This window comes from Megalobrama amblycephala, linkage group LG14, assembly GCF_018812025.1.
Source record: "Megalobrama amblycephala isolate DHTTF-2021 linkage group LG14, ASM1881202v1, whole genome shotgun sequence".
Lineage (NCBI taxonomy): Eukaryota > Metazoa > Chordata > Actinopteri > Cypriniformes > Xenocyprididae > Megalobrama > Megalobrama amblycephala.
This window is the reverse complement of record NC_063057.1, coordinates 18,354,428-18,366,630: the sequence shown is the minus strand read 5'-3', so window position 1 is coordinate 18,366,630 and position 12,203 is coordinate 18,354,428. Positions and strand designations below refer to the sequence as shown.

The 12,203-nt window shown below is 40.9% G+C and overlaps 1 protein-coding gene and 1 long non-coding RNA gene across 4 annotated transcripts in view; one reads left to right on the top strand and one right to left on the bottom strand.

Moving 5' to 3' along the window:
* The window catches only part of LOC125244567, a 31,070-nt gene that overhangs the window by 6,789 nt on the left and 12,078 nt on the right, over positions 1-12,203 (bottom strand). The gene's annotated exons all lie outside the window — the stretch shown is intronic.
* On the top strand, positions 9,675-11,750 carry LOC125244565 (E3 SUMO-protein ligase ZBED1-like). Of its 2 annotated transcripts, none has more exons than XM_048154655.1 (2): positions 9,675-10,605; positions 10,872-11,750. In XM_048154655.1, exons 1-2 carry the CDS (start codon positions 9,793-9,795, stop codon positions 11,256-11,258), a joined length of 1,200 nt encoding a protein of 399 aa, XP_048010612.1. In that variant the 5' UTR covers positions 9,675-9,792; the 3' UTR covers positions 11,259-11,750. The 2 variants fall into 2 exon arrangements, with proteins under 2 accessions (XP_048010612.1, XP_048010611.1); XM_048154654.1 differs by having other exon boundaries at positions 10,869-11,750.

The following is a 12,203-nucleotide window of genomic DNA, read 5'->3' as shown; positions in this document are numbered from 1 at the left end:
TCATGTAAGTCAAATCGAAAACAAACCTTCTGTGTTTATGTAATCTGTATGAAAAGAGAGCCATGTCAGAAGTCCGTGATTCAGCTCATTATCTGCTAATGCGGCCATGCCCACGGAGCCAGCGCTATTCAGACGCAAATTCAGAGGCAATACATGCATTCATCGTCTCAATCGTGTATTTATTGTCTTGAAAAGTGTTTATCTTGATGTAAAAGTCATGGTTAGGGAGCTCTAGAAGACATGCAGTTAGTTCCTGTTTTCTTTTCTTCTATAGATGAATTTTAGATGAGTTTTTGTTTCTTTAGCGCCCTCCGGCTGCAGTATGAATTGGAAACTCCATTCATGGAATAGCCTCTTCTTCTTTTAGATGAATTTGTGGACTAAAAATGCACAGAGAGCGCCCTCCGACTTCAAGGATGAATTGAAAACACCAGCGCTCATAGTAATGACAATGAATATTAAATAACTCTTCTGTATAGAAAATTGACATAAGCATATGAGAATCCAATATTTCTCCAAATGTGCATGCTTTTAAACTAAAAGCCTATATTCAGACTCTTTGCATCACAGAAATACATTATATTTTAAAGTATAATATAAAACCATTACTTTATATTGTAATAATATTTTTCTGTATGTTTCATATATCATGATGAGCTTGAGACATCACAGAAGGTTTTTTTTCACAGCCTACCTGACTGAAATGCCTCATTAATATGCAAGTCATTTCAGCTCATTACTATCCAATTCTTTTGTCTTCTCAGGTGAGAATGGCCCATTTTTCAGTGGTGATTCACGCCTCCACGCATACTGTGTTTCTTGGCAAAAAGTGTCTTACAAAAACTAAATCAATATATTGTTTTATATGAAGGAGTAGGCAGCATAATTTTTACATAATTTTGAAGCAAAAACTCTAGTTTACAACCTCCAATACCCTAAAGTATTGTAAACACAGATTTACTATACTTTTTTTGGCCTTATTTCAGTGACTTAAGTTTTTTGTTTTTTCAGTAACCACGCATAAACATTATTCCTTCAAAAACACAAACATGTACATACATGTTCCTCACATATTATTGTAGCCTAGTTTGTGCTGAATACAGTGTAATGACACTTTTGTCATTTATATGTTTATGAACAACTGAAAAAAGCACAAATGTCAGGGCATGTCAAAACTTCTCCAGGCCCCAAATCAGCCTCAGACTCCAGAGGGTTAATTTGCTACTTCCATTTCACCTCCTGTTGAAAGAAGCATTTATTTTGACGTGCGTCGGCGCAGCACAATGTTAATGTATTAACGTTAATTATTAAGAAAATATTAACGTTATCTGCAAAACATAGATGTTTAAGAATAAACCCTAACAAGCTAACAAGTGCAGAGCTGTTCAAAATCCTGCCGTGTTACAGAGTGCCACTCACATAGTTTTCCATTAAAGATTTGTGCACTTCTGAATGAAAATTTCCTGATAATTTACTCACCCCCATGTCATCCAAGATGTTCATGTCTTTCTTTCTTTAGTCGAAAAGAAATTAAGGTTTTTGAGGAAAACATTCCAGGATTCTTCTCGGTATAGAACCATAAATGCTCTTCTTGCACTAGCTCTGCGATCCACACGCATTACGTAATCATGTCACAAAGGTCATGCGTGACGTAAGCAGAAGTACAGATCCAGTGTCTACAAAGCGAATGTGCAAAGATTAAGCTAAACTCCCTTTACAAAAAAAAGGTAAAACAATGATATCGGACAATTTTGAAGTTGGAGGAGAAAATTATTTAAAATTATACAAACATTTCTTGCATTCAGCAGCCAAAGCTTCAGAACACAAAACATCCTGGTTGAGAAAATTTTTTTTTATTGCAAGTGAAACTATTTTAATGTAATCTGGGTCATATTTTTGTACCTTGCATAGTTTTGGTTTGATCGTGGGGTGTCAAATATCCTGTCCACGTTGACTGTCTATTTTAAATAGCTTAACCAAGTCACAAATGATTTTGAACAAAATAACAGTCTCTTACATCATCTACCAATAATATGAGAAAAAACAAATAACCTCCTTTTTGAAAGCTGAAAGATGAAACGTCTCAGTTACGTATGTTACCCCTGTTACCTGAAGGAGGGAACAGAAATGTTACGTGTTAGAAATGACGAATGTCTCACCCGAGTTACAAAACAAGCCAATGGTATGCCAAGTACCTTGGTCTGCGGAATTTGCATCGCGATCTCCACCCCGCTCTGTGGGTATATAAGGAGCAGCGCGACCATTCTTGCATTCAAGTTTTTGCTGAGGAGCCGAGACGGAGTGTCCCGGCCGTTTCAGCGGTACAGCAATTGTGTCAAGGGGACATACATAACAGTGACGTTCACTTTCAGTCAGTCACGTTCAACATTGCGTCAGAACTGACGAAGGGGGTCCCCATGCAAAAATGCCACAATGACTGTCTTCCAGCGCCCTGTGTAAGCCATAGCACCCTGTCATGAGGCCAGCACGAGCGAAAGGCCAGACTTAATATTCCAGCTGAAAGTATGCTCACAGGCTGTCTGCCCGTAGGAAGGTCTTACATAATACACATATGAACTGCATAGCGGTGATACATATGGAAGATCTCTGAGGTACCCAACCAACAAGGTGGATATGTTTCAACATCAGAGATGGCAAGAGTGGTCTTGCCAAGGGAAAGACACATGCTGTCAAGAGACTTACTATGGAAATCCACACATGGGATTGCCCAGAGGTGGCAATCACAACACACTGAGGAACCTAGTCTGACACAGGGGGTGACCAACAGGGCATGCACACAAGTGTTAGACATCAACAGTGCTGGAGGAACCCAGGGTTCTGAACTATGGAACTCACCTGAGGAAAATAGCGCATGCATGCAGTCTATGGAGTGGAATGGCGCAGCAAGCAGATTGACAGGCCTGAAGTGGCGAGTAGATGGGAGGACACTGGCTCTAAACGGAGATTATAGAATTGCGCAAATGTGTTATCTGTCGCCCAGCCCGCAGCTCTACAGATGTCTGTTAGCAAGGCGCCCAGGAGGAAGCAACACTCCTGGTCGAGTGTGCCTTCACCCCTAGGGGACATGGCAGGTCTTGAGCATGGTAAGCCAAGACTATAGCATCCACTATCCAGTGGGACAACCTTGGCTTGGAGACAGCCTTTCCCTTCTGCTGGCCTCCATAACAGACAAAGAGCTGGTCTGAGGTCCTGAAGCACTGAGTTCTATCTACGTAAGCATGAAGAGCGTGTACTGGACAGAGCAGTGCTAGGGTCGGGTCTGCCTCCTCCAAGGGCAGCGCTTGCAAGTTCACCACCTGATCCCTGAAGGGAGTAGTGGGAACTTTGGGCACATATCCAGGCCGGGGTCTCTGGATGACGTCAGTGTTACCCGGCCCGAATTCCAGGCATGCTTCGTCAACTGAAAATGCCTGCAGGTCCCGACCCTCTTAACAGATGCCAGAGCTGTCAGGAGCGCCGTCTTCAAACAGAGGAACTTAAGGTCAACTGAGTGCAATGGCTTGAAGGGAGCTCCCCACAGTGCAGAACGAAACACTGCAAGGTCTCAAGAGGGTATCTGCTAGGGGCGAAGTGGATTAAGCCTCCTAGCCCCTCTCAGGTTGTGCTTCCCCACCGGCTTAGCATCGATAAAGTCATGGTGAGCCAAAATAGCAGCCACATAGACCTTGAGGGTGGAAAAAGACAGCCTTCTTTTCAACCGTTCTTGTAGTTCTTGTCTTAGAGAGAGGAACACCAGGTGATGAAGAGGTTCCACTTCAAGGCATAGGTGTGTCTAGTAGACAAGGCTCTAGCCAAAGTGATGGTAGCTACCACCTGAGGTGGAAAGGTACCTAAACCTTCCATGTCCCGTCCAAAACCCACACATGTAGGTTCCACAGATTGTGCCAAAGAGTGCCCGCTCTCTGCGAAAGAAGGTCCTTCCTCAGAGGGATTGGCCAGGGAGGGGCTGTCGTGAGTAGTACAAGTTCAGGAAACCAGGTCTGGCCATTCCAATAAGGCGCGAACAAATGGACTTGCTCCTCGTCCTCCTTGATCTTGCACTGAGTCTGTGCGAGAAGGCTCACTAGGGGAAACACATACTTGCGCAGGCCCCGCGGCCAGCTGTGTGCCAGCACATCCGTGCTGAGAGTCCCCTCGGTCAGGGAATAAAACAACTCGAATTGTTTGGAGAGGCAAACAGGTTTACCTATGCATCTCCGAAGCGTTCCCAAATCAGCTGAACCGACTGGGGATGGAGTCTCCATTCTCCGGGATATGACAGCTGTCGTGACAGTGCATCTGCTGCACGGTTGAGCTTGCCCGGAATGTGAATGGCACAAAGCGACCTCAGATGTTTCTGAATCCACAGGAGGAGATGGCAGGCGACATGCGGGGGGAGCATAGACCACCCAGTCAGTTGATGTACACTACGGGTCTGCTCAGACTCCCTCATATCTGCCAGGTTCAGCCATAGGTGGCGTTCCTGGACCACCAAAGTGGACATCACTTGGCACAAGGACCGCACAGTGACATTCATCGCCCAGAGAATCTGGATCAGCTCTGGATCAGACTCAGGCAATGCTGTAGTCCCAGAGGGAGGCAATGCAGCCGAATCCTCATTTCCAGAGGACTCAAGCCCACTTTGTGATGCAGCGATCGACATCTGATCATCTGCCGGAGCCCTGAAAGAGACACTGGGTCCCCGCTGAGAAGGACCAGCAATCTCCTCCGGAAGCTCCACAGCTTGCGATGCAAGGGGGGGGGGGTCCGGGGAGGTTGTCCTGTCAGGGAAGCTCACACTGTCACCCTCAGATTACCCTGTCCACCAGCCAAAATAGCCCTCTCACGTAGAGAGGAACTAGATTGGGGTGTGGCAGAGAAGACTCTACCTCTTTCCTTGAGGTAAGTGAGTCTTGATCGCAGCATCGCAATGGTCATCTTCCCGCAATGGATACATGACTCATCCATGAACGCAGCCTCAGCATGTTGCAAGCCCAGACACGTGAGAAAGCCATCGTGACTGTCAGATTGATGTAGAAAGCGACTGCGCCCAGAAACACACGAGAGGAATGACATCTTTGAAAAGATGCAATATCACACCCGTGCTGCTCTTTTAGAGAGAGGAATATGCTCTTTCAGCAGTACTGAAGCGCTCAGAGGAGACACAGTTTCAGCGTGCAGGCTCAGGGAGAGATCTGCAACAGCAGGCAGGAAGTTCTTTTAGATCTCCGCTGAAATGCGCCATCATTTCAACACGAACTGAAGAGATGACTCGTGAATTCACTCAGTGATAGATGAAGCAACAATGAAGTGCTCGGCTCCTAAGCTAAAGCTTGAATGCAAGAATTATCACACTGCTCCTTTTATACCCACAGAGCGAGGCGGAGATCATGATGCAAATTCTGCAGACCAAGGTACTCAGTGTACCATTAGCTTGTTTTGTAACCATTCAAAGGTGACTGGGATCTTGAGTGAGACCTCATTCGTCAGTTCTGACGTAACATCAAATGTGACTGACAGAAAGAGAGCATAAGTAAATTTAATTTGCTATTGTAACCTGTCCTTATTGGTTTTTCCTCTTTGTAACCCTGTAAGAGCATCTTGGAGACATCACTCACCATTTGAAAACCACTAATATATTTCACCCACAAGACTAGAATTAGTTTGACTCAACGTTTTTTGTTCACCAGCAACCACGTGCCATTTTCAAAAGACATGAGACAAACCAAGGCCAACATATTTTGTCATGCAAAATGCCAAGCATAACTAAGCAGCCAGTAGTTTTTTTTCCCCTCGCACACAACTGACTCACCTAAACATGTGACACTCACAGAACGAGGCCAATTTTGAGCATTTGATTACATGGGTTATTGGAAGAGTTCTCAACATGACAGCCACCATTTGCAGGGATCAATGGGAGAAAACGATCACCTTACGAGCCGTTCTGATAAGGTCTAGTTTCTTCAAACAATTATGCATTATGAACTGATATTCTGTATGTCTCTAAATCATTCACAAAGATAAACAAAAGCCTCTGCTGAACTCTTTAAAGGATGCAAAGCACCTTCTTAGGTCACAGACAGCCATCTATTACCTCATTGATCTGTTGACTCAAATTGACACGTTCATTGTGTTTGAATGAGATTGTGAAGCTGGTGTGATTGTTCAAATTAAAGGGACAAAATGATGCAGTGGTTTATCTTAAATGTTACTGCACTGGGTTTTACTGATAATCAAAAATTTAATTATTGCACACTTCACAGACTTCTTGATATAAATTGATTGTGTGATTCTAATTTCAACTTTCATGCTTAAAATACTGTTCTCCAATAATGACACTTAGTTTATATAAGATAGATGTGCGAGTTCTGAAAAGTTATCAATGTCACAATGTCCACAAAATGTGTGTCTAAGGCTCAAAGTGAAAATTAAATTCTTTCAGATGTTTTGCACATTTGTGAGTGGATTTACATGTCCAATCTTACGCTTACACAGTTTAATATGCAGTCTAAGGTCACATAAATGCTTTGTCAATATTCTTTCTTTTATTGCAAAACACAATTTCAGCTAAACTGAACAACAAACCAATATTTTTGTTTGTTACCGAGATTTTGGTCGGAATATATGCATGTGTTTGTTTTAGCATCAAAACTGCAATCTATCATTTTGAACTGCACTACACACTCAAGCCAATTTTAAACTCCCCAACTACACAAAACCAAGAGAAACAATTTACAAAAAATAAATAAATAAATATGACCCTGTGCTGGTATTTACAATATTCATTGAAGGTACATGATATTTACAAAAGCAACAACACAATATATGTATACACACACACACACACACACACACACACACACACACACACACACAACCGTTCAAAAGTTCATGGTCAAGATTTTGTAGTGTTGAATAAATAATGTTGAATGGGATTTGTTAATGTTTTAATGAAAAAAAGGTTTCTTATGTTTTAATAACTGTTTTCTATTTGAATATATTTTAAAATGTAATATATTCCTGTGATGGCAAAGCTGAATTTCCAGCATCATTACTCCAGTCCTCAGTGTCACATGATCCTTCAGAAATCAGGATCAGGATCAAATCAGGTGCTCAAGAAATATTCCTTATTTAGACGTGCATATGTTTGTTTTCAATATGTGCATATATCTCAATATGTGTATATATCTTCACTGTCCTAGGCCACTGGCACAACTACGTTCAGAAATAGTGAGAAAAACACAAGTGCACTCCCATAATCAGAAGAGAACAACGAGAAACATGAGCATCATCCTGATTGGTCTTGAGCAGAAAATCATTTATAATGTGCTTTTGATTCAATTCTGCCTTAACAGTGACCTTCAGGTAGCCTGCAGCCTGGAAATAAATGCTGTTAGCCAGTTGTAGACCAATCTGTATGTTACAGGTTGGAGGGCTCAACTCCAATCCTATAGTGCCACATGCAGAACAGTGTCCATAAACAAAATTGTCTCTCCAGCACATAGTTCATAGTTCAAGCCCTTTGTCTTGGATCTATATGATATCTGGATAAAATAGATTTAGTGCTCCGTATATAGTGTAGGAACATAATCAGCTTCGCCAGTTATATTAAATGTTTAATTAATTTCAAAACAACCAGGTCACATCCACTATGATTCCAATAAATGCCGAAATTTATACAAATCAAACACTATGGATAGGGCATTTATTGCATACTATAGCAAATTACTATTTTTTCTAGCTTTCACAAGCTCTTTCAGGCATATTTTATAAAGCTGTATCTGGGTTATTGTGCTCTTGATACATTTGGACTGCTAACATATTGTTGTGTCCAGTTTCATGCCTTGTTTGCTCCCAATTTTCTCTAACTGAAGTATCCTCCATTGATCCTGGCTATGCAGGTAACTGCATAAACATATTTACGGAGATGCAATTCTCCATTTTATGCTTTGACACATTTAATCACACATTCTTAATATAGTGTTATTGATACACTGGACATTTGTGGCTATGAGCATAATTACACTTGTTTGTTTCTTTATTTTATTTATTTATTCATTCATTCTCATTTTATCTTTTGCCTGTTAAATAAAAATGTAGTGTGCGAAACTAGACACTGAGCTCTTTTGTATCTGCAAATCATTTCAAAAGCAATCGTCCAGTTATTTGAAAAGGATGGGGCATCAGGCATGCTTGAATGGACAGACTTACATTTTATACAAATTATATTTTCTCATTGCACTCTATTCCGGATTCCTGCTCAATGCCTTTATTTTACTTCATGACATTATTCAAAGACATTAATCCTGATGATCCTTAAACTATCACAACTCAAAACTATATCTTAAAGTACAAAAAAAAAAAAAAAAAAAAAACATTTAATGAAAATTAACAGGACATTACACATCACACTGGAAGCATGCCACGTTGCATTAAGCCCAAAGTATACTTCACTTTTTATGCATACGCGAGGGTCAGCATACAGTGCACAAGGTGGCAACCGTGCCCTGGGGGTGTCGATTCTCAAGGTAATCAAAGAAAACCTGCATAAACAGAACAGACCGGAACGCATGCAGGCTACAGCGACAATGGAGACCTATACAGATGACAGATTGTGTGAAGAGGTTACAAAGTACCCTCATTTGTACAACTCTAGCATGAAAGAATACATATAACTCGTGGCGAGAGATTGCTCAAAACTGCACGTGTCGAACGCCTGTGTACGCGTACGAGTCAAATGAAGTATAATTTGCAAGGCTTTGCGTTCAACAGTGCGCATATGCTAGCGTACGCGTAAAACAATGAAGTATACCCAGTGCTTTATTTGGTACCCCTATTCTCATTGTACAAAAGTAACTTATGAAGGTTTTCGCAATTCTTGAAAAACTAACAAAGTGATGTTGATGAGTTTGCATGTTGGTTTAAGAGAAAACTGAAAACATTCAATTAGCGCCAAATGAAAGATCAGGAAGGAAAATGCTTACTTTGCAGTTTCTCTATATGTAGTAGTGGTGGGAGAAAAGCTTGATGCATCAATGCATCGCGATTCGTTATCTAACGATCCAGAATCGATTCTCAAAAATTCAGAATCGATTCTGTGTTCAATTCAAATGCGAGCGCTGTCAAGACTCACGTGACCAAACAAAAAAGACGTTGATGGACGACCGTTCATATGCTGGTGAATTAGCTTAGTTTAAGATAAAATGGACAAACTACGACCTGCACCATCTCATTTAAAATCGGATGTGTGGCAACATTTTGGATTTTCTGAAGACACCGAAGGTGTCGTTGATAAAAGCCATACTGTGTGCAAAGTCTGTAGCGCCAAATTCAAATATTTCGGCAACACGACTAACATGAAGAAACATATTACGCGGTTCCACTCAGAGCTGGAGAAACAGCATTCTCTTCCAATCACGAACACTCCCAGTTACATTCAAAGGACCCTGGATCAAGTAGCAAAGCTTCCACCGAATTCTGAAAAGGCAAAACGAATTACCCGATCAGTGGCGGGTTTTATTGCCAAAGATCTGCGCCCGTACTCCGTTGTGGAAAACCAAGGATTTCGCACGATACACTTTGCCCTCGCGTCGTTATTTTAGTGAGACGGCTGTCCCCGCACTCTACAGTGAGTGTAAAGATCACATCTTAGAATCCCTAAGTAAGACGGACAGAGTGGCAATAACATGCGATGCATGGACATCAATTACAACAGAATCGTATGTCACTATTACGGCACACTACATTACAGATGAGTGGAAGCTTGCAGCTTGTGTTCTGCAAACGCGTGCTATGAGCGAAAGTCACACAGGGGCGAATATTGCTGAACTACTGCACAATGTTTCAGACGAATGGAAAATTCGGAACAAAGACTTGGTTTTGGTGAGTGACAATGCCTCTAACATGGCTGTTGCAGCACAGCTCGGCAAGTTTTCACATGTTAGATGTTATGCGCACACACTGAATTTGGCTTCCCAACGAGCGCTGAAGTTGCCGTCTGTGTCAAGGTTGTTAGGGAGAGTGAGGCGGATCGCGACTTTTTTCCACCGCAGCGCAATTGCAAACCATCAGTTGAAGGAGAAGCAAAAACAACTAAATCTTCCGTCTCACAAACTGAAATCAGACGTCATCACTAGATGGAACAGCGCATACGAGATGCTTGAAAGATTTCTTGAACAACAGCCGGCTGTCTGTGCTGCGTTACTATCACAGGAGGTGAGAAAAGGAGCGGCTGAAATCTTCACTCTCACGGAATCCGATATTTCATGCAGTGAGGATGTGATAACTGCTCTTAAGCCTATGAAAGATGCCACACTTCTGATGTCAGAGGAGAGCAGCCCCACTGCGTGTTTAATTGCCCCATTGCATGCTAAACTGATCCAGGACATGAAAGAAAACACTGAGGAAAAATCAGTGATGATCAGGGAGATAAAGAGGGTCATATGTGAGGACCTCAGCAAAAGGTACACCACTGACCAGGAGACTAGCCTTCTTAACAAATGTGCTTCTCTCGACCCACGCTTTAAGGCACTGCCTTTTCTTTCCAAAGAAAAGAGAGAGGAAACTTACAAAACACTGATCACTGAAGCTTCATCATTACAAGAGGTAATTATTTTATCATCATTGACTAAATGTTTTAGCATGTGACATTAGAGTGCAATATTACGGTCTCAATATTATTAAGGCTTATTTGTGTGATGATTTCATGTCTTTAATTAAATTAATCTCTAATTTCTTTAAATATTTAAATATTTATCAGTGTGTAAATAATAATGTATACTGTGACTTACATTACCTCATTGAATTACTGGAAGAGTTATTTTTTATCTACACTCTGTTTATTTTAATTTCTTTTAATTGCTTAAAAGCAGGAAGTGCCTGACAATCTAGAAGACAGCACTGTGAAAGAAGCCAACATCTCAGTGAGCCCACAGCCTGAAGTCACAGAGTTGCAGGATGACTGTCCTACTACTTCAAAAGGAAGAGCTTCATCTCTGCTTCACAATCTGCTGGGGCAGACCTTCTCTGATGCTTCAGATACACCATATCATCAGTCACCCTCTGCCTTGGTTGAAGAGGAGATGACCAGGTATTGCAGTACCCCACCACTCCCTCTAACAGAGGACCCCCTCAACTGGTGGCATGTCAACAAGGTGTCATTTCCTGTGCTCTCCAAAATGGCAAAGAGATATTTATGCATTCCAGCAACCAGTGTGTCTGCAGAGAGAGGGTCTTCTCCACTGCAGGTGATATTGTGACAGCACAGCGAAGCACACTTACTTCTGAACATGTGGACCAACTGCTGTTCCTACACAAAAACTTAGTATTATAGTATTATATAAGATAAACTATGGTAGGCCAGCCTAGATGTTGAATATTTAAGTTTGTATTTAATTTGTTCCCTGACATTTTTCTTCTGCATTAGCCTGTTTTAAAGATTTTTTTTTTGTGTGGCTCTAGACATTTTTTGTTAAAATGTTCAAAATAAACTGAAAAATTGTCACACTTTTGTTTTGTCACACAAATTGAGTGTGTTTGAGTGTGCAAATTGATTACACAGTGTGCGTATTGATCACACAAATTTTTTTTGTCACATAAATTGTCATACAAATTGAGAACTGTTTATTCTTAATGATTGTTCATTGCAATTGTATGGCTTACCATTCATTCAGAGTTTGTTAATCCTGAAAATAACTTTGTTAATAAATTAAAAGTATTGAAAAAGAAATATTCATAATCATTTTTAATTTGGCAATACTGTCAAACAGATATTCAAACTATATACAAAAAGCATAGTAACTCCAATTTTGGTTAAAATAAAAAGTTTAGAGAATTTTTTGCACAGCAGGATAATTAATTAAGAATCGTTTTGGGAATCGGATCGTCCCTCCCAGAATCGGAATCGGATCGAATCGTTAAGTGCCTTAAGATTCCCACCTCTAATATGTAGCCTATTATTCAAGCTTTCAATTTACAAAAAGACAAATTTTCTTTTGAAAAATTACCTGTAGTCAATGTATCTTTTAGTCCACATTACATATCTTCTTAGACAACAATCCTTCAAGAAGATGTTGTTTTTTGTCAAATTTATAGTTGCGATTTTACTTCCATATTGTGACATACATCTGAATGAAAAGATTTTCAATTCAGTCTTGGTGAGGTGGAAATATAAAGTACCTCACAGAAGTGAGTACACCCCTCAC